Source organism: Acinonyx jubatus, chromosome B1, assembly GCF_027475565.1.
Source record: "Acinonyx jubatus isolate Ajub_Pintada_27869175 chromosome B1, VMU_Ajub_asm_v1.0, whole genome shotgun sequence".
NCBI lineage: Eukaryota > Metazoa > Chordata > Mammalia > Carnivora > Felidae > Acinonyx > Acinonyx jubatus.
Window position 1 is genome coordinate 22,175,052 of NC_069382.1, and position 22,452 is coordinate 22,197,503.

The 22,452-nt window shown below is 36.0% G+C and overlaps 1 protein-coding gene across 4 annotated transcripts in view; it reads right to left on the reverse strand.

Annotated features, from left to right (window-relative positions):
* The window catches only part of TUSC3 (tumor suppressor candidate 3), a 265,043-nt gene that overhangs the window by 107,534 nt on the left and 135,057 nt on the right, over positions 1 to 22,452 (reverse strand). For all 4 annotated transcript variants that reach the window (XM_053216357.1, XM_027077258.2, XM_027077260.2 and 1 more), the window contains exons 3-5: positions 17,199 to 17,316; positions 12,453 to 12,593; positions 8,083 to 8,223 (exon numbers count right to left, since the gene is read on the reverse strand). In XM_053216357.1, coding sequence (XP_053072332.1) covers positions 8,083 to 8,223; positions 12,453 to 12,593; positions 17,199 to 17,316 — 400 coding nt within the window. The remainder of the gene's footprint in view (positions 1 to 8,082; positions 8,224 to 12,452; positions 12,594 to 17,198; positions 17,317 to 22,452) is intronic.

Sequence of the window (22,452 nt, forward strand, 5' to 3'; positions counted from 1 at the left end):
AGCTGAATTTGGAAAAAAATTAAAGAGAAAAAAAAAATCTTGCTTCCATGTTCCTAAGCAAGATTTGACATATGCCATGCCACCCTTCCTATTTGCTGGCCATCTCGAAATTCTCATACTTAGCCTTATGGTCTTTCCTGCAAGTATTTCATTATCCCTACTAGAGTGATTTTTATAATTCCGCTAAACTTTCCGGGAAAATTTTTCCGGTAGGTTTTCCCTAGGAAAAACTTTTCTGTAGGAACAGTTGCCCTCATTTGCAAATTATTTCCTTGCACTAGATATGTACAGACAATGTGTTAAATTCTTTGTTGATATTGCTCTGATTTTGGGGCGCCTGGGTGGCGCAGTCAGTTAAGCGTCTGACTTCAGCCCGGGTCACAATCTCGCGGTCCGTGAATTCGAGCCCCGCGTCGGGCTCTGGGCTGATGGCTCAGAGCCTGGAGCCTGCTTCTGATTCTGTGTCTGCCTCTCTCTCTGCCCCTCCCCTGTGCATGCTCTGTCTCTCTCTGTCTCAAAAATAAATAAACGTTAAAAAAAATTTAAAAAAAAAAAGAAAAAAAAAGATATTGCTCTGATTTTGCTCATATTTGAACAGCACCCATATTTCCTGAACTAGTGAAGTGGCTATAAGCAAGAGACTACATAGCTCAGTGGTTCAATTTTTTGTTGTTATGAAAACTGGCCATTTCTTTAAAATATGACACCTCTGTGTAGCCATGCCTCCTTTATCTCTCAGGTGGGCTTCCTCCTTTAAATCTTTACTCCCCTTGATTTCTTCATGAGTCACTGCCACCAAGAAATACAAACAGTATCTCAAGGTAAGCCACTCATTTTACTGGGTGGATCTTTGCCTGTACTTTGAATTCTGCCACCTTTTGTTCCTCAGCACTCACTGACTCAGCTGTCTTTTACCCCCTGCCCCATGTAAGCCTTCTGTAGCGAAGTAAGGTCCCAATCACAACTCTTCCTTCTCAGGACAGGGTCCTCATTTTCTGGGGGAAAATATTTCTTGCCAATTTTTTACATCTGCCACTAACACTATGCCCCTTAGCACTTTCTGCTCTTCTCAATAACAAAGGATCCTTATGAAAAAGAGCATCTTATAGTGGTTGTGGTTTCAGTAGCTGTTGAAAAAACTTGCAGACAGATTGGATTGTATCAGATTTTTCTGTCTTCCAGTCACTTGGAATTTAACTTGACATAGGTTTTTAGTTCTCTGTCATGTGCTTCATTTCCAAGAGGTAAGTGGAAATTTTCTGACCTGCAATCATGCTCCAAAGAAACACTTTCATATGAAGAATACAAACAAGAACCTCATTAAAGAAGGTGGGTAGTATTCCCTTCTACTCTCTTCTGAATAAGTTGACTAACTGGCATAATTCCTTCACGTATCCTTGCCAAAAAATGACTTAGAAGCTACTGGACTTTCTCATTTTTCAAGGATGATTTGCAAATACTTCACCTTATGTAATGCTTACTAGTATACTATGAATTTATATTTCTTCCTGACATAATTTCAGTTGATATTTTCCAAGAAACTTGTTTTCTGTATAAAATTGACAGTACTGACTTTTTAAGAACTTGTGATTATGTGTAAGTGATATCCTCATCATGGCAGAATAAGAGCATTCTAGCATTCTCTCTCCAAAAAAAGACATGGATTTTGACAACTGCCTATGCACAAGAGTGCCTTTGTGGAAGCTGAGTCCGACTGAGAAATGCCAGCACTACTGGAAAAACACTAAAAGTGAAATACTGGATGCACTGAAGAGGGTAAGACAAACGGTTTCAATTTCGCAGCTCACTCCGCCCAGGGGGCACAGCTCAGTGTCCTGAGAGAACTTCCCTGTGATTTCTCCCAGAGGGCAAAGCAAGAGTGTGTTAGTGAGCACCCAGCTTCCCCAGCTATGTAGGACACTGAGAAGAGACACAAATCTTATACCACCCAGAATACCGAGTCATGTACTGCGCAAGTTGGGGGCAGTGGACCGATGGCAGAGCAGCAAGCAGGCCTCGGGACGGACACAGCAAAAGGACGCAGATCCTAATAACCACTTCGTGGAATCCATCCGGAAGCCCGCCAGTGCGCTGCTGAAGATACTCCACCCGTGGACTCCCCCCAGCAGGCCCAGAGGCACCCTTCATGCTCCACGTGCAGCCCCTGCACACGCTCTGTCCTGTGGCTGTCCCCCTGCACACACTCTGCCGGCAGTGAAAGTAAGCCTTTCAGATAACAATTGGACAAGCACAGAGAGCCAGCCCAACTCTGCAGCATGAGGAGAAAGGACGCAGACTAGAGCATTCTAGTTTTGCAGGATCAAGAGGAAGATATACAAACCCGAATGCCCCCACCTCAGAGGGACCAAGAGTATAGAGCAGGTGTGTTCACAAGAAAGACAGGAGAAAGCCTCAGAATTCCCTAACATGACTGAAAGGAGGAATTTCTTCCCCAAAGCCAGTCAGTAAAGATTAGAAGAGATGAATATTCAAGTATGAAGACTTCAACTTCAAGGACACGAAAAATCAAGGAAACATGATACCACCAAAGGAAAACTGTAATTTTTCCAGTAACTGACCAACAAAGAAATGAAGATCTATGATGTGCACAATAAAGAATTAAAAGTACGTGTTTTAAGAAAACTCAGTGAACTACAAAGTAACACATTAAAGATAATTCAACCAAGAAAAGCAATACATGAACAACGTGAGAAGTTTACCAGAAATAGGAATCATAAGAAAGAACTGAACAGAATAGGATATATAAAATGAAAAATGCAATAGAGAATATAAATAGGAGACTGGATCAATCAGAAATAATTCACAAAGTAGAAGACAGATCACTTGAAATTATCTAGACAGGAGAGAACAATGACAAAAAAAATGACAAAGAGTGAAAAAAACCTATCTTACTAGAGTCTCAGAATGAGAAGAGAGGGAGAAAGGGGCAGAAAGATTAAAGAAATAATGGGTGAGAATGCCTCAAATGTGGGGAAACGTTTGAAAATACAAGTTCTTGAAGCTCATAGGTTTTCATAAAATTTCAACCCTAAATGATCTTCTCCAAATTACATTATAATAAAACTGTCTAAAATTAAATATGGCGAATTTTTAAAACAGAAACAAAAAAATATCACATTCAAGTGAACCCACCCTTAAGCTATCAGAAACCTTGTAAGACAAGAGAGTAGAATGATACATTAAATATACTAAAAGGAAAAAACTATCAACCAAGAATATCTTACTTAGTAAGGTTGTCCTCCAGAAATGAATCAGTGATAAAAAAATTCCAAACAAGGAGTGGAGTTCATCACCACTAGACCTGCCTTGTAAGAAATGCCAAAATTAACAGACTTATTAGCAACACACAAGATGAAACAAGCACTGGCATAGGTAAATATATACTCAAATTCATAATTTTCTAATACTAAGTTATGGTAGCATGTTAATAACTTAAATGTTAATAACTTAAATATTTAATAACAAATAACTTATGAAAACCTATGACAAACAATATAAAACGAGGTAAACTGTGACCTCAAAAATGAAGATATGTGTGGGGGGGAAAGTAAAAGGTAGTTCTAGTATACAATTGAAGTTAAATTATCAATGTAAAATAGACTATTATATTTTTAAGATGTTTTATGTGAGCCTCATGGTAACCACAAAACAAAATTATACAAAACATACAAAAGAAACAGAGAAGGGAATCAAAGCAACGACTGTATAAAAACATTAATTTATACAGGAAGGAACTACAAAACTAGCCAGAAAACCATTAAGATGCCATTAATAAGTTACTTTCACACCTATCAATAATTACTTTAAATGTAATTCAAAAGGTATAGAGTAGGTAAAGGTATAAAAAAAGAAGACTCAACTAAATGCTGCCCCCTAGACACTCACTTCAGCATCAAGAAGACAAATAATTTCAAAGAGAAGGGATGGAAAAAGATATTCCACACAAATGGAAACCAAGAAAACATGTGGAGAATGGTGAACTCTCTTGCACTGTTGGTAGGAACTGGTGCAGACACTCTGGAGAACAGTATGGAGGCTCCTCAAAAAACTAAAAATGGAACTACCCTACAATCCAGCAATTGCACTATTATTTACCCAAAGGATACAAAAATACAGAATCAAAGGTGTACATGCACCTCAATGTTTACAGCAGCATAATCAACAACAGCCAAACTATGGAGAGAGCCCAAATGTCCACTGACTGACGGTAGGTCTGTGTGTGTGTATGTATGTATACATACATATATATACACATACATACACACACATAAACACACACAGTATATACATGGTATACTGATGGTAATGTGTATATATATCCATGGTATACTGATGGTAGTATGTATACTATATCCATCAGTCAATGGACATTTGGGCTCTCTGTATAGTTTGGAGATACACACACACACACACACACACACACACACATACTTGGTATATACCAAATAGTATATATATAGTGTACACATACACATACACACACACACACACACACACACACACACACACACACACACAGGAATAATACTGAGCCATCAAAAAGAGTGGAAATATTGCCATTTGCAATGACATGGATGGAGGCAGAATGTACCACGCTAAGTGAAATAAATCAGAGAAAGACAAATACCATATGATTTCACTCATATGTAGAATTTAAGAAACAAAGCAGATGAACATATGGGAAAGTGAGTGGAAGAGAAGAGAGGGAAATAAACCACAAGACACTCTTAAAGACAGAGAACAAACAGAGTTGATGGAGGGAGAAGTTGGGTGGGAGATGGGCTAGATGGGTGAGGGGTATTAAGGAGGGCACTTGTTCTGATGAGCACTGGGTGTTGTATATAAGTGGTGAATCACTGTATTCTATTCCTGAAACCAATATTGCACTGTATGTTAACTAAGATTTAAATTAAAAAAATAATAAAACTGAATGGTACTGTCATAAAAACATACAGACCACTGCAATAGAATTGCAAGCCCAGAAATAAACTCAGACAAACACTGTCAATGAGTATTTAACAAAGGAGTAAAGAATACTCAATGGAGAAAGCATAGTGTCTTCAACAAAAAGTCCTGGGAAAAGTGGATATTCACACTTAAGCGAATGAAAATGGATTCCTGTCTTATGCCACTCACAAAACTTAACTCAAATGGGTTAAAGACATAAACCTAAGACACAAAACTATAAAACTCCTAGAAAAAAACATATGAAAAAACCTCCTTAACATTGGTCTTGACGATATTTTGAATATGACACCAATAGCAAAAATAAACAAATGGGAATACATTACACTAAAAAGCTTTTGCAAAGCAATGGTAGCAATCAACAAAATGAAAAGGCAACTTACAGAATAGGAGAAAATATTTGCAAATTATATATTGGATAAGGAGTTAAGTTCAAAATGTATAAGAAACTCACACAACTAAAACAAAAATCCAGTTAAAAAGCAGGCACAAAACCTGCACAGGTATTTTCCAAAGAAGACCTAAAAATGGCCAACAGGTATGTAAAAAGAGGCTCAAAAGTCACTAATCATCCTAGAAAGGAAAATCACAACCACAATGAAGTAACATCTAATACCTATTAATTATCAAAAAGATAAGAGGTAACAAGTGTTGGCAGGGACGAAGGAAAAGGAATTCTTATATACTGTTGGTGGGAATGTAAAAAATACAGCCACTATGGAAAACAGTATGGAGGTTAAACTTAAAAAACTTAAAAAGACAACTACCATGTGATCTAGCAACCTCACCTCTTGGTGTATTTCTGAAGGCAACAACATTTTTATCTTGAAGAGAGATCTGCATCCCCATTTTCACTGCATCATTATACACAACAGTCAAGACACAGAAACAACTTAAGTGTTCATTGTTAGATTAATAATTAATCACATTATATATACAAATATGTATGTGTGTGTATACACATGCACGCGCACACACACACACCCCCCACATTTCAGCCATTAAAAAAAAATCATGCCATTTGCAACACAGAGATGGCCTTGGAGAACGCAACGCCAAGTGAAATAACACAGACAAAGGCTAATACTGTATGATCTCCCTTGTATGTGGAATCTTAAGAAAGGGAGAGTAGAATGGTGATTTCCAAGGGCTGTAGGGTGGGGAAAACAGGGAGATGTTCGTCAAAGGGTAAAAATTTCCAGTTATAAAATCTGTAAGTTCCAGGATTGTCATTTATAGCACTGTGACTATAGTTAATTTCTAAGAGAGTAAAATCTTAAATGTCCTCACCACACACACACAAAAAGGTAAATTATCCGAGGTGATAGAAGTATTAACCTTATTATGGTAATCATTTTGCAATATATACAGGTATCAAATCGAGTCGTATACCCTCAGCTTTCACACAATGTTATATGTCAGTTATACCTCAGTAAAGCTGGGGGTGGGGCAAGGAAGTACTGTCCTTGTAGGTGGCAAAGAAACAAACAAACAAAAAGTCTACTTTGTTTCTAGATTTATACAGTGTTCTACTCAGCAGCGTGGGCTCTCAATACAGCAATTTTCTGAAAGGGTATATTTGTGCTACATGTTTAACCAAGCCACCTTCCCCTTTTTTTCCAATTGCACACCCTTATTTTACAACATTGACATCTTGGTCTCCACAGAGGACCCCACAAGAGCCTTTCATAACCTTCAAGCTTTTAATCTCTTCATAATGTCTCAAATTGAGGAGAGATTAGGATGGCTGGTCAGCAGTCAGCAATCGAAGACTATAACCTCTTTCTCAATTTATTTATCCCCACAATGCAGAACATGGGAATTTTGCCTACAAGTACATCAACCAAACAATTAATTAATCAATAAATAAATAACCCTAACTTAGAGGCTTCAAAGTTCAGTATTTTCTTTAACAGGGTCCTATCACTTTGCTTTAGGTGGCTTACGGGATATATATCAGTATAGAAAATTCAAACTTTTATTGGACCACAAGAACATCCGAGCCAGAAGATACAGGTTCACTACCATTTAATTGGCATGTTGAACTGATGTGCTTCTCTGCCCTTTTTCTCATCTCTTTAGTCAAGCATCACTTCAAATCTTTTGCCTATTTATTTTCTGAATTATTAAACAATAAAACTGACTTTTTATTCTTTGGTGTACAGTCCTGTAAATTTTGACAGACTGAGAAAGTTTCCTCTCATTAAGAGTTTGGCTTCTATAGTTTCCCACTGCCAACTGCTTTCATTGCCCCTATTGTCCTGCCACAGGATTGCCTGACAATTGGGGAGCAATTGAAAAATAATAAAATAAACAACAAAAAACAAGAATCTACTAGAATTATCTCCTACATATATGTCTCTTCCAAACTGCCCCAATTCAAATGAAGGAAAAAAAAACAAAAACAAAAGGAAGATGGATAATTTTTTATTTACTAATTGTCATCTTGAATACTGGCATTCTTACCTGATCTACTTGCTAACATTTACTTTTTAGAAACACCAAATACCTGATGAGCTTTGCATTCTCTCCAGGTTTATAGTTCTTCAGTGGGAGAGAAAGGTTAGCATGTATATATTCCATCTTACCTATAAATAGATTGTCTTATTTTTTAAAACCATGATTCTGTCTTCTGGGTAGCAATAATTCTTTACATATTCCAGATACATGTCCCATACACATATATTTTCCAAATGTGTTCTCTGATTCTATGGACTGTCTTTTCATTCTGTTACCAGTATCTTTTGAAGAGCAAACTTTTAAATCATCATTAAGTGCTATTTACTATTTTTTCTTCCATGGTCCGTGCTTTTTGTGTCATAAAGATTTTGTGTTCTTCTGGAAGATCTATCATTTTAGCTTTTACATATGGTGAACAATAATCCATTTTGAGTAAATTTATATGTGGTGTGAGCTAAAACTTATGATTCATTATTCACATGAGGATATTTCACTGTTCCAGCATAATTTTCCAGTAAGAAAAGACTGTTTCTTCCTTACTGAATTACTTTAACACCTTTGTTGAATGCCAACAACCATACAACTTACAATATTATACGAAGAAAAAAAGGGAAAAAGCATAGTGTAACAACATACCAGAGACACCATGGCCCAACCAGTCTTGTTATAGATGAATTCCAAGTTGTTTCTTCTTAAATAGAGCAAACCGCCAACAAGTGACACTAACAGGGCCAAAGCAATGGTGCCGGAGTAGTTGGGTGGTCTAAAGACTCGAATCTGCAAACATGCAACAAAAGTTTTATGAGCTGAATAAAGTACTTCAGTAAAAGTGTTTTTATCTTGACCATATTCTAGTCCTTCCAATTTTCAACACCAAACTTCAGGAAGATGAAACCCTACTCTTCTCACGTGGAACTAATACTCCCTTTACTCTTTACAAATCAAAAACGGTTTCCAACATTGTGGCTATGTAAAAAGACTTGCTTTAGATGCATATAGTTCACATATGCAAACATGACTTATATTCAACCCAGAATTGCTGTGTTTCACCTATGGAAGATGGGATCATCTAGTACAGGGTAGGGATGAGATGGGTGTAATACATGTATTATTCCAAATTGGGGCATTTTAACATCTTCAACATGTTAAGCGTTTTTTTTTTTTTTAACATCTTTACCAAGATATAATACACATACCATAAAATTCACCCAGTGTACCATTCAATGGTTTTTAGTATATTCAAGGGATTGCATTACCATCACCAAAGTCAGTATAAGAATATTCTGATTAGGTCAAATGGAAACCCTTTAGCAACCCTCTTATTCCCCTTACCCTCTAAACCTAAGTAACAAAGAATCTACTTTCTGCATGTACAGATTTCCCTTATACTGGATTTTTCATATAAAATGTATTCTTCTGCAACTGGCTTCTTCCACTTAGCATGATGTTTTCAAGGTACTTCTTGTAACATGTTTTAGTACTTTATTCTTTTTTATGGCTGAACACTCCATTGTATAGATACAACAAAACTTGGTATCCATTATCAGTTGATAGGCATTTGGGTTGTTTCTGCTTTATGGCTCTTGTGAATAATGCTGCCATAAACATTCTTGGACAAGACCTTGTGTGGGCACATATTCTCGTTTATCTCAGGTACATACTTAAGAGTACAATTGCTGGGTGATATGGTAACGCTATGTTTCTTGATTTGAAGAGCTGACAGACCGTTTTCCAGAGTGGCTGCACCATTTTACATTCCCACTAGGGGTAAATGAGAATTCGGATTTCTCCACTTCCTTACCAATATATTTTCTCACTACTGATCCCAGCCAACCTAGTGGGTATGAGACACTATCTCACTGAAGGTTTGAATTGCAGGTTTCTCGTGACTAAAGATGCTGAGCATCTTTTCATGTACTTATTAACCATTTGCATATTTTCCTCACAGAAATGTCTATTCAGATTCTTTGTTCATTTGTAATTGGGTTGACTTTTTATTACTGGGTTATAAGATTCCTATATACATACTATATAAGTCCTTTATCAAAAAATGATTTGCAAATATTTTGTTCCCTTCTGTGGCTTGTCTTTTCATTTTCTTGATGGTGCCCACTAAAGCATAAAAGCTATTTTAAAAAAATTAATGTTTATTATTTAGTTTTGAGAGAGAGACAGAGAAAGAGAGAGAGAGGGAGGGAGGGACGGAGGGAGAAGGAGAGTTGGGGAGGGTTAGAGAGAGAAGAAGACCACAGAATCTGAAGCAGGCTCCAGGCTCCGAGCTGTCAACACAGAGTCCAATGCGGGGCCCGAACTCACAAACCATAAGAACATGACCTGAGCCGAAGTCGGACGCCAACCAACTGAGCCACCAAGGCACCTCAAGCATAAAAACTATTTTTAAAAAGTAGAATGCACTTCTATGAAATCATGATTTCAAATTACATAAATATCTTGGTTCTAATAACATTTCTCACTTAAAAAAATGAACACTCTGAGGAGAGATGGCTAATTGAGTGCCACATAGGGCAGATTAGGCAGCTAAGCCTGAAATATATGGTTACGTCAGGCAAGTAAGAAAATGCTTAAAAGAAAATGATGGAGAGATGTCATACAGACATAAGAGCCAGAATAAGAAGACCCCAATGGTCAAATCTAGAACAATTTTAGCACCAAAACATTTAAGCATAGTAATAACTTATAAACCACTGTAGAAAAATTCAACTTATGAGCCCCTACCAATGACTGACTGACTGATTGATAGGAGGGGAGGTCTCTGGCTCACAGTAGAATGCTGAAGGCCAACTAGGAATATGGACGGACAGGCAGAATTGGATCGTCACTTTGCAACCATCACAGTAAAATCTGAATCAGAGTAATATGACCAGTGCATGCTAGATCCAGCAGAGAATTTTGATGAGGAGCAGGATATTTCTTTAATCTAAGGTGTCTCCACACAGACAACTTACTAACAACAAAGGAGAAGGGGGAAAACAGTAATTATACAGGGGAGAAATGGAAAACACCTTGACCAGAATTAAACATCATCATTGAGGGTCAGACAGATATCATGTGCATAAAGATGTTATTAGAACAAATAATGACCTATGTAGTATTGTGTTTGAGAATGCATAAATAGAATCCAATCATAAACAAATATCAGAAAAAATAAATATCAGGCATATCAAATGAGGATCATTCTATTTAAAAAATGGAAAAGGATTCAAAATGTCAACGTATTTAAAAGACAAAGATAGCCTATGGAAATATTCTGGATTAAAAGAGGCTAAAAAATCCTGACAACTAAATGCAATACCTAACTCTAGACTGGATTTTTGTATTGAAGGCACGAAAATGTTACCGTAGGCTATTATTAGGTCAACTGACCAGAATATGGATAGCAGCTCAAATAAAAATATTACATCAATGTAAATCTTTGAAGGTGTTATCTGTACTGTTCTTACCTATTTCTCAGGAAATGCAGTTCACCTTCAGAAAAAAATTGTGTGTATCTATCTATATATATATTTTTTTTTTTGAGAGAGAGAGAGAGAGAGAGAGAGAGAGAGAGAGAGAGAGAAGAGAGTGCATGTACGCAAGCAGGGGAGGAGCATAGAGAGAGGGAAAGAGAATCTTAAGCAGGCTCCACACTTAGCACGGAGCCTGAAGTGGCACTCAGTCCCACGACCAGGAGCCTGAGCCAAAATCAAGAGCCGGATGTTTAACCAAGTCACCCAGATGCCCCTCAAATAGATTTTTTAACCAAAGTATATTTATCAAGTAACTTAACATATAGGTATGATCAACAAGTTAGGATCATTTCTGATTAAAATTCAGCAACTCTTATAAAGAACTAATAGTACTTTTGCAATATTACCCTTAGTATCTTGTACGAACTACATGTTACTGTTGCAGAACTGAATATTTGCCAAAACATTTAAAAAATATGTCAAGAGTTAAGAAAACGGGTTTAGTTGCCAAAATATCATTAAAACCCATGATGTAAATAATTTAACAGTGATGAGAGACACCCATCTTGACTAAGAATAAATGTGTTTACACCTTATGATATAGTTACATATTTTAGAAGAAAGGTACTGGTTGTAATTGTTCACTCTGGAAAATTCTGGTGAGAACCGGGAATAAAGCAGCCTTGAGCCCTCCACATAGACATTAACTACCATCAAGATTTTGGTTTGTTTACTTCCTGAATAAACAGTCTACATATCCACACTCCTATTTATGGTTTAAAACAAAATTATAGATCATACTATAAATACTGTTTTTCTAACCTACACTTTGGGCTTCTTTTGATGTCATATGTACTTGCAGATCATTGCTGTCCATGCTATAGTACATTCAACTACTCTATCTTTTAAGTATGTAACTTATTTCCAGTTTTTTCCTACTACAATGAATGTTATTTTTAAAATATTTCTAAAAAATACACACATAAATAAATTAATTAATTAATTAATTAAAGTCTCTATGGCTAAGTATTTGAATCATCCCTAATTATGTCCTTAGGTTAAGACGTGGAATTGTTAAAGTTACATTACTTAAAAGAAAGACATTACACGCGCTCTTAAAACAGTTATTCCAGTCCCAAGAACAGCATATATGAGTATTTTTTCACATGGCTCATGAAAAGTGAGTATTGTATCATTTTTATTTGCCCAAAAGCTAAATAAAAATTACACATCTTTTTAATGAGAATTTCTTAATACCTTTGAACAATGTTCCATATATATTTTAGCCTCTGAAATTACTTTGTGACTAACTCATGTACTTTTTAATGGTTCTTAAAGTATCCATGTACCATTATTCTAAACGGCCATTTAAATTCACCTAACTCAGTCAAAGTTCAGGTTACAGCTATCAGACAGTTTTCTCTAAGCAAGAAAAAATGTTGTACAGCGTAATTTTAAAAATGCTGTGGCCTTATTATAGTGCTCTAACAAAGCAAACTAATTAGCCTCTTATTAAAACTGCAGGGAATAAAAACATACATGAACATCCGTTCTGTCAGCAATCCACTTTGCTAGTTGTTCAGCTGCAAATCCAATTCTTTGAAGGTCAAAAGTATCAGCTCTCTTGGGTCTCCCTTTTGGAGGAAAATGCATGAACGTGGGAGCAGAGTTCATGTTGAGCTGAAAAACATCAGATAAGAAATACTAAATATAATATCCCAACAATCTTTACATATCATTAATCGAACATTTTATGGATTATTTTTTCTGCATGAGTTTTGGAAAGAGCATATATTCTGAAGATCCAAGTGGCTTTCCAGAGTTTAATTACTGTGTTTACTCACTGTAATGTGCTACTGACTGAAAAAGAACTTGTGAATTCGGCTAAGTTCTCTGAACCTGCACACTTATCGTACTATTTCACTTGCCCAGTTTATTAAAGAGAAATACTGGCATTTGATGAAAAATATAAATGCATAATAGAATTAATGTCAAATTATTAAATTATTAAAAATTTAAAGATTTTTTAAAAATGATGGTATAAGAAACTAAGATTTTTGTTCCAAACAGCTTAAATTTACCAGACTACAGGAGAAATCCACAATGACAGTCTTCTTCTATTCAACTTCTCTGTTAATTCAACTGTCTTAAAATGGTTATATCTCCCAATTGTTTTCTACAGGTAATTCCATTCGAAAACTGTACTGAACAGAACACTACCTTAATATAAATCGTGCTTATTAAGAATATGGTATCTAAAACAAATGCAGGTTAATTTGCATTGAGTAACAAGCTATAACAATTATGTAAATTAAATTCTCACTGCTCAGGAATTATGAAAAATGTCTCAAATAGAAGGCCAAGAGACTTTCGGCCTTCTTTGGCCATATAGCTCAGCATTTCCCCATACTGAGAATGAAAAAGCAAAAACTGTCATGGCAGCTGACATGAAAGTGACGAATCAGCAGTACCAGCGGTGGGCCTGCATGTTATGGATATTAGTAACACTGGTTAAAAAGCACAAAACAGTCACCAGTTGCTTTCTTCTCTGTGATTTTTCCCACTCCAGACGTGTTTATGTGCGTTTCCGTGATGGGTGCACAAGAGAGAGCGACAGCCAACATGTAAATAACAGATTCCAAGTAAAAAGTCTCTGTACTTGGAACAATCAGAAAATTCCTAATAAAGTTGAATGTCTAAACACTTTAGAGTTTAAAAAGAGCATATAATTCAAAGCTTTCACCTTCATTAAAATGTACAAATTTCCCAAGGCTACAAAGCAGAGTACAACACAAATCTTATTGCTGGTCCACAGGGGCTTGTAACACATCGTCATCGTTAACTGGCTGGTCTGTCATCAGTCTCATACCCACAAGCATTACACAGAAATCACATAGAGCTGACGTTACTTTCCCAACAAGTCCCCAGTAGGCCAGGAACTGCCAAGTTTTAGCACTCATGATAATATTATCTTCAGACAGCACAGTGTTTTAAAATGTCACTTTAGAAAGAGCACTTCAACAAAATGTGGTTCAACAGTTAGTAAGAAAAGAAACATGGCACTGAAAATCTTTTAGTAGTTCTCAGTAAAGCAAAATGTGCACTTCCGTATTTTTTAGATTAAAGTTTCCCATAAAAATCGTTAACTGTCACAACTTTTATGCGTTTTAAAATAACTCTTACTGCTAAGCAAGGGGCTAGGTTTAGAAAAGACAAAGCAGTTCTACAGTCAGAATTCAGCTGAAAAAAAATTAACCTGAGGAAATTTTTCAATTAAACACAATCTTTATGTCAATTTTCCTATCTATGCCAAACTTTATAAAAATTCGTATTTGGATTCCTTCTTGGAAAAACAGCTCCAGCTACATGTGGCCTGCATTTGCTCAACAGAGCTCAAATGAGCTCTATCTCTCTCACTGAGGTCAAGTTTATCCTCTCCACTTTGCTGTAGTCCTCATCCACACCATATTGTTTCCTCAACAATGAGACCAATGGTTAGTTCCACTGTGTTTTACTGGCTCTATTTCTTACAGTAGTTAGGAGAAAAATGAAATAGTATTTCCATCAAAGATTAAAAAAAAAAAAGACCAAGACTTTGTTTTAATAGGAGAAAACATAAGTAATTAAGCAAGTCAAGAACGAATGTGTTCAATATATCAAGAATATATGTAAATAAACATACCACAATGAAATTAAGCTAATCCAATCTGAATTCTTCATTTAATTTACAAACTTGGCCAGATTGGTGTTTGGGCTTGAAGCCTCTGCTCTAGCCATCAGATCAGACCTGGACAACTATTTCCTAATAATGAACAGCACTTCAACTGATTATCTCTAAGGTCAATTCTCCTGAGATTCTACGGAGACCTGTAAATAACATTAATGTTCTTTGAAATTACAGATGGTCCCTGACTAACGATGGTTCAACTTTATAATTTTTGGACCTTACAATGGTACCAAAGTAATACACACTCATTAGAAACTGTACTTCAAATTTTGAACTTGGATCTTTTTGTGGGCTAGTAATATGCAATGCAATACAATACTAGCTCCTGATGCTGGACGAGGGCGGTCAGTCACAGCCCTCAGTCAGCCATGCAATCATGAGGGTAAAAAACTGATACAGTACAGTGACAACCATTCTGTATCCATATAACCATTCTGATTTTCACTTTCACTACCATATTCAATAAATTACAAAGATATTCAACACTTTAACAGGAAACAGACTGTGTTAACTGATTTTGTCCAACTGTAGACTAATGTAAGTGCTCTGACCACATTTAAGGTAAGGCTAAACTATAAGGTTCAGTAGTTAAGTGTATTAAATGCATTTTTTACTTGTAATATTTTCAACTTATAATGGGTTTATTGGGACATAACCCCATCATAAGTTGAAGAAGATCTGTACATATGCATTTTTTAACGTTTATTTATTTATTTTGAGAGAGAGAGAGAGAGAGAGAGAGAAAGAGAGAGAGCAAGCGAGCAGAGGAGGGGCAGAGGGATACAGAATCCCAAGCAAGCTCCATACTGTCAGAGCGGAGCCCGACATGGGACTCGAACTCACAAACAGTGAGATCATGACCTGAGCTGAAATCAAGAGTTAGATGCTTAACCAGCTGAGTCACCCAGGTGCCTCTATATGTTTTTATTATTATATTATTACTATTATTATCAGCTCTCTGATCCATAATCTCTTTATGGGTAAGAGCTATGTGTGTGTTTCTCTCGCATCGATTGCTCTGTAGACAGTCAATAATATTTGCTGAACAGGTGAACAAAAAGAAACATCCCAAAAGCCAAATAAATTTATAGGGGAAAAATAAGTAAGGAAACCTAACAGGAATGACCAAGAATAAAGGGTTTTGAAGGTAAAGAGAGAATTTCTCTCATTCAACTGGAAACTGACAAAGAGGAACGAATAATCAATCTGGAAGCAAACAAGCAAAACTACTTACTAATGGCCCATTTATAATTAGTGATCTAGATTCTTTACAAAACTAAGTGCTTTTCTATGACCTGGTAAAGTATTAAGCCAAAGAATGTCACATATGAGAAAAATAAAATAGACCAAACTAGTCAATGCCAGGTACTAACATAAGTTTTACATTTGAAAGGCACTGATCATGCGGTATAAATATAAATATATTAATAAGCGCAGGATAACAGCATAATTAAGAACTAGAGCCCTGGGAGCCAGACTGCTGAGCTCAAATTCTAGCCCTAAATGATACTAAATTTGTAAACTTAGCTAAGCAACCTCCCCATGCCTTAACTTCCTTATTTGTGAAATGGAGATCACAATATTTTTCTCATTGGACCATTGTGAAACTAAATGAAAGAATACATATTAAGCATTTCAAAGAGTGCTTGGAATATGAGTTTAGGAAAGATGATGACACAACCATGACCACTAGCATCCTTACACCACAATTCATTACCTTGCTCTACAGAGAAGACTATGTAAATGAGAATGTATTCTTCTGCCTGGGTTGCCGTAACAGAATACCATGGACTGAGTGGCTTAAAAAACAGAAATCTGTTTTCTTACGGCTCTGGAGGCTAGAAGACCAAGATTAAGACAGCAGCAGAACTGTTTCCTAAAGAGACCTCTCTTGCTTTTTTGCAGACAGTCATCTTCTTGGAGTGTCCTTATGTGGCCTTTCCTCTGTGCACGTATTCTCCTAGTGTCTTTTCTTCTTATAAGGACACCAGTCCTATTGAATTAGTGTCCCATTCTATGATGTCATTTAACCTTAATTATCTCCTTAAAGGCCCTATCTCCAAATACAGTCACTTTGGGGTTATGGGAGGGACACAATTCAGTCCACCACAGAGAACACTTTTAAATAAATATTTAATACTTTACATGTAAAGTTCTCGGTATCTTTCACACCAGAAGCAGCGAGGGTTAAGTAAAAATTACATTGAATTTATACAAAATTTCAAAAATTGGTGCAAAATATCACCTAAACCCAATACAGTTAAATATCAAAATAAGGGTAATGGATGTAAACTACCACTATATACATGAAAAGACATATTTCTTCCATAATGAAAAAGTTAACATGTGTTTACCACACACACTAATAGAAAAAACTGTGTACTGACAAAGATAATACTGGCTAAAATTACTTTAATCCTATCACACGATTTATTACAACTACTCATTGTATTTATTGACTTATTCAACGAATTGTATTTTTACTTGGCAAACAAAAATGTACTGACCATAACCAGCTCTATCATATATAATAGCAAAATAAGAAACAACCCTTTTACCTGTTGAAAAACATCTGTCCCCTCATCATAGTCCACCATACTGAAGAAGAGTTTGTTACAGAAAGCAGACGAATAGCGCCAGGAGTTAGCCAGTATTTGATATTCTTCATTAGCTTGCCTGATAAAGATAATGGGGCAGAGTAAAAACACGTCAGCACTCAAGCACTAACAAAGCTGTTAGTAAAACAGGTAATTCTGACACATGGGTTGGCTAATTTCTACACATACTGCAAGCATTATTTTTATATTTTTACATGGTTGTAAAAAAAAATAGAAGAAATAGTCCAGGATATTTGAAAACTATGTAAGATTCATACTGCGTTGTCCATAAAGGTTTTCTGCACCACAGCCACAATGACTCATTTACATATTGCTATGACGGCTACTGTGCTGTGTAAGGACACAGCTGAGTAGTTGTAATGGAAGCTGTGTGGACTGAAAGCCTGGCATGGCCCTTTAAATAAGCGACAACTCTTATTCTAGAGTTTATGGCATCCCCTATATATATTTTAAATCTTCGAATGACCTTTAGTAAAAAACATAAAGCAGATTTTAAGAATATTAGCAATTCAGTTTAACAGAGACAAAAACATAGGCATGTTTTAAATTGTAAATGCAGTTATACTGCATCTTTATATATTCCATTTATCTAAAAATGCAATTACACTCAAAATTACTGTAAGTCAGCAAAAACTTGTCTGGTGGCCGAACCAAATGCCACAAATAAGCCCTCCTCTATGAATAATAGTCACTCCTATTTTGAATTTCTGTTGGACATTTTGCTGATTTTCCGGATATCAAAGCTTTATATTTAAGTGTACAGTTGGAGTATTACTAGAAGGACGTAACCACAGTCTAGAAACAAAAAGCAACATGGGATCATTAAAGCATTTTTTTAAAAAAGTGTGTTCCCTCCATATAATTAAGAAAGGAGTTCGTCTTCTTCTCCTCCCCAAAATGGAAGCGATAAAAATGCACAATCTCATCATAACATAAAAGACTTGGAGGACAGTCAGCAGCAGATAAGAGATTTCATGAAGTACCTGGAAAACAGAAAGCTAGTGGCCAAGTTTTGATGGAGAAGGGTACAATCACAAAGTGAGACTGCAGTGCAGGAAAGAGTTAGGAAAAGTGCTGGGTTAAGAAGCAGCAGAGTCTGGAGGTAAGAAATGGAACTCAAAATAGAGATAATTAAATTTCTTTATAGAGAACAGAAGACCCAAACTTCTGCCCCACTCCCAACCAGTCCCAATGTTAGTCTTTCTACAGAGAAATGAAAAAAAAAAAAATCACCTTATATTTGAGGAAAACCTGACATGATTTAAAAAACAAAACAGATCCCAGAAGAAACTGTCTTATGTACAAGCTAACAAGCTACCCTGTTACCGTTTCATGGATGCTGGCAGAAAAGATGAGACGGCGGGGTCAGAGACAAAGGACTTTATTACTTCGTGTTTGTTAGCATCAGTTCCTCTTGCCCCCAAATCTTACCAGTGACACAAAGGGTCCCTCATGAATGCCAGCACACAGTTAACTGTGTTACAGGAGAGGAACAAGTTTGAGGCACTTACTGTTTTTATAATACATGAAATAAATGTACTTTGTTCAGTGGAAGACGTTATTTCCTTCCTTAAGGCTTCTCACTGTACATGTCCAGGAAAAGAGCAGCCAAGCCTATGCCTTCTTGGCATAACCGGTAAAAACATGCAGGGATCCTCAGGGCCCCTGACAGACTGCTTCTTCCAATAGTATTCAACAAACACACACACACACACACACACACACACACACACACACACACACACACACAGAATGGTATCACAGAAAAGGAACAAAGAAAGTAAAGGACAGCATTTAAAATTTAACATATGACTGTTCAAATTAAATACCAATGTAAGAAGATAGAGTTAAATAAAATTCAAAAAACAAAAAATTCACAGGTGGACTACATTTGGAAAAAGAAAAGAGGAAGGGACCCAGAGATATAACCCCCAAATTTCAACTTTCAGAGGAGACCTAGAAAAAGAGGCGAGCATGGAGGAAATACTTCTGGAGACACAAAACAATTAAAGGAGACTAAGTCTGCACACTTAAAATTACTTCCTAGGTTCTGCATAAGAGGAATGGGAAAAGACAGACACCCAGACATACTGTGATATTTTAGATCATTATAGATAAAAAGAATGTCTGACCAAAAAAGAAAAAAATGCAACAATGACAAACAATGAGATTGACTGGGCTTGGACTAGTATTTAGCAGCACTAGATATTGGCAGATAATGGAACAATTCCTTCAGTGTTGAGAGCATGTTATTTTCAATGTATAATTCTATATCAAACCAATTTTAAGTTTGAAATAAACATGTTCTCAGAGATGTAAGAAACATGAAATTGACTTAGGGTGTAAATGGTAGAAAGGGAATATGAATGAAAAAATAAGAAAACTTAAGAGTATGATAGGAATACTATAAGAAACAGAAAAGGGCAACCAGAATTATGGTTAATGTAGGAAGGGTAGAAGATGTCTAAGAAAGCTGTGATCCAACTAAGAAACTATGAAGTACAAATTAGAACTGAAATTTAATTGGACTTTAAAATGAAAAGATTCTAAGCAGTCATCAGAATCAGTACAAGTTGGAAGATACTAAGACCATAGTATGGAAGACATATTTGCTCCAGGAAAAACTATAAGAAAATGAATATAAAAGGTCTAAATAAAATGCAAATTAAAATGTATCATAATTTTGATTAATTGGAAATGAGAAAGGTTAATTATTTTGAATAGTATAGAATGTAAATGGTATCAACTCTGAAAACATGAAAGTACAATTAACAAGATTTGGTAGGTAAAAGGGAAGGAAAAGAAGGAACAAGAAAGGGTGTGTTTGCTAATCTTCATATGACAAATGAGGGAACCAAGAGATGTCATCTCTAGTTAGTGGACAAGAAATAAAAGGATGCTATTTATTGTTACAATAATAAAAGAAGAAGGGGAGAAATGAGTTAAATCCTTCCCTATCATAGCAAGAAATGTCAAGACAAGTATGCTGTATGAAATATTGTTATAACATTTAGATATATGAAGGAAAAAAAAAAAACCACAAGAGGAAGAAAAGCCAAAGAAATAATAGTGATTGCCCATAGCCAAGTATACAAATACATGAGTGCAAAGACTAGGGAGTGTAGTTGTTCATTTTAGGCTTTTTCTTTCTTTTATTATTAACAAGGAGCACATAACATTGCTGTTATTAAAATACGTATTTAAAAGGGCTAAATATGAACAGGGCTCTATAATCTGAGGTCAGCATAAAGACCTTCAGGGGATCTTTTTACTGGACCATAGTACAAACACAGACGACTGCAAGGATCGGCCTAAGGCTACACTGGGCTCAGTAGGCAGAAATATGTTCAATGGAAATGGTCATAATCTTTTAAAGCTCTGGTGGTTAAATAAGATTTACTTTAGTATAATTCACTGCAAAACTACTTACTGAGGACTTAATGACAGTGAATGAGCTAAACTCCAAGGTCTCTGCTGTCAGGAAGTTGATACTTTAGTGGGGAGACATAATAAACAACCAAGTGACAAATTAAACTTTCCATACACACTGAGAACATAGCACATGGAACTGGTATTGCAGCAAACAGTGGAGGCTCTACAGAGATGGAATGTCCTAAAAGGTTTCTCAGATAAAGTGACTCTGAAGCTCAGGTCCCAAAGATGAGAAGAACACATTATCGAAACGAGCTGGAGAATAAAGATTTCAGGCGGCAGGAAGAGCAAGCACAAAGGCCTAACAAGGGAAAGAACCAAAAGGCAAAAAGGAGCTCTGGCATAAATGAGGACATGCGCTCTGTTTATGAGAGGAATACACAGCCTGTGCCCTCCCTCATCTACTTAAAGCAGTGCCTCACTGCTACAATAAAAACAGTAAAAACCGGCATAAGTCCTAAAATCTGATTTGATTTTTGTCATATGGAATATAATATTACTGGAAAGTATTCACCATTGATTTTTAAAGAAGCACTTGACACAGTGAATTGGCAGCAACAATTAAGTAAGTCTGAACATCTTTGCATGCCAATAAAACTCAAGAGGACAATGCGACCTTAAAAAAAAAAATCAAACAGCTACGACTGCAATTAAAAAAAAACAGTGTATTTTTACACAGAAGAACATTTTAACTTAAGAAAAATGAAACTCAGAAAAACAGCATCTCAGCAAAAACTTGCATTCTTGGGACGATGCTATTCTAAGAAATGAAAATGCTTCATTCCGAAAAATAATGCAGGAAGAAAACAATCAAATTTTACTATTCAACATCTGTGTACAGTATCTTATAGAATGATGATGTGAGACAGGGATAATGTTGAATTTCTTTCCCTCATAATGTTGTAACCTAAGCCCAGACCTACTAGAATGTACATACATTCATTCACTCATTAATTCATTACACAAATATACTTTAGTGCCACCAAAAATTAATATAAGAGCAAGGGCTCTGATCTTAAGGAGAATACAATCCAAGGGGAAAGAGAGGCCTCATGCAAGTATACACAACAGTTCAGATCATCAAATATACCCTGAAGAAAATAAAGCAAGATTATGTGACAGAGTACTGAGGAGTCAAAGAGGATGAATTAATTTTGCCTTTTAACTCTGTATCCGTATCAATCCACTTTTTCAATTAAATTTCCAGAGTAGCAATTGTAGATTCTATCCTATGTTCTCAAATCCTAAGGAGCTTCCCATTGCCTATCTAATGAAGACAATGGGCAGAACGAAGACAAGATCCTCCTGGCCACAACTTGTATCTATGGCCTACGTCTATATGAACAGTCTACACTTAAAGACTCTCTCCGTTTTATGACATCCATGTTCACTCTTTGAGCTTAAATCTCTTGCTTAGACTGTCCTTCTTTCTTTCAAAGCTTGCTTAAAAACTGCTTCTCCTTCAGAAGTCACTTCAAATCTCTACACCTACAATGCCTGTTAAGGCAAGTGCCTGAAATGGAAATTCTCAGCTAATGCATAGCACTATTTAATGCATATATCTGTTCTGTTTATGCATATTGTATTTATGCACTGATTGTTCAATGTCTAGGACCTAGTACAGAACAGTCATTTAACAAAGGTTTGATGATGGTGATAATAACATACTTTCCTAAATATATATATACATATATATATATATATATATATATATGCTCTAAAACTAAATATCACTACATTTAAGTTTCTGACTTCTAAAGGG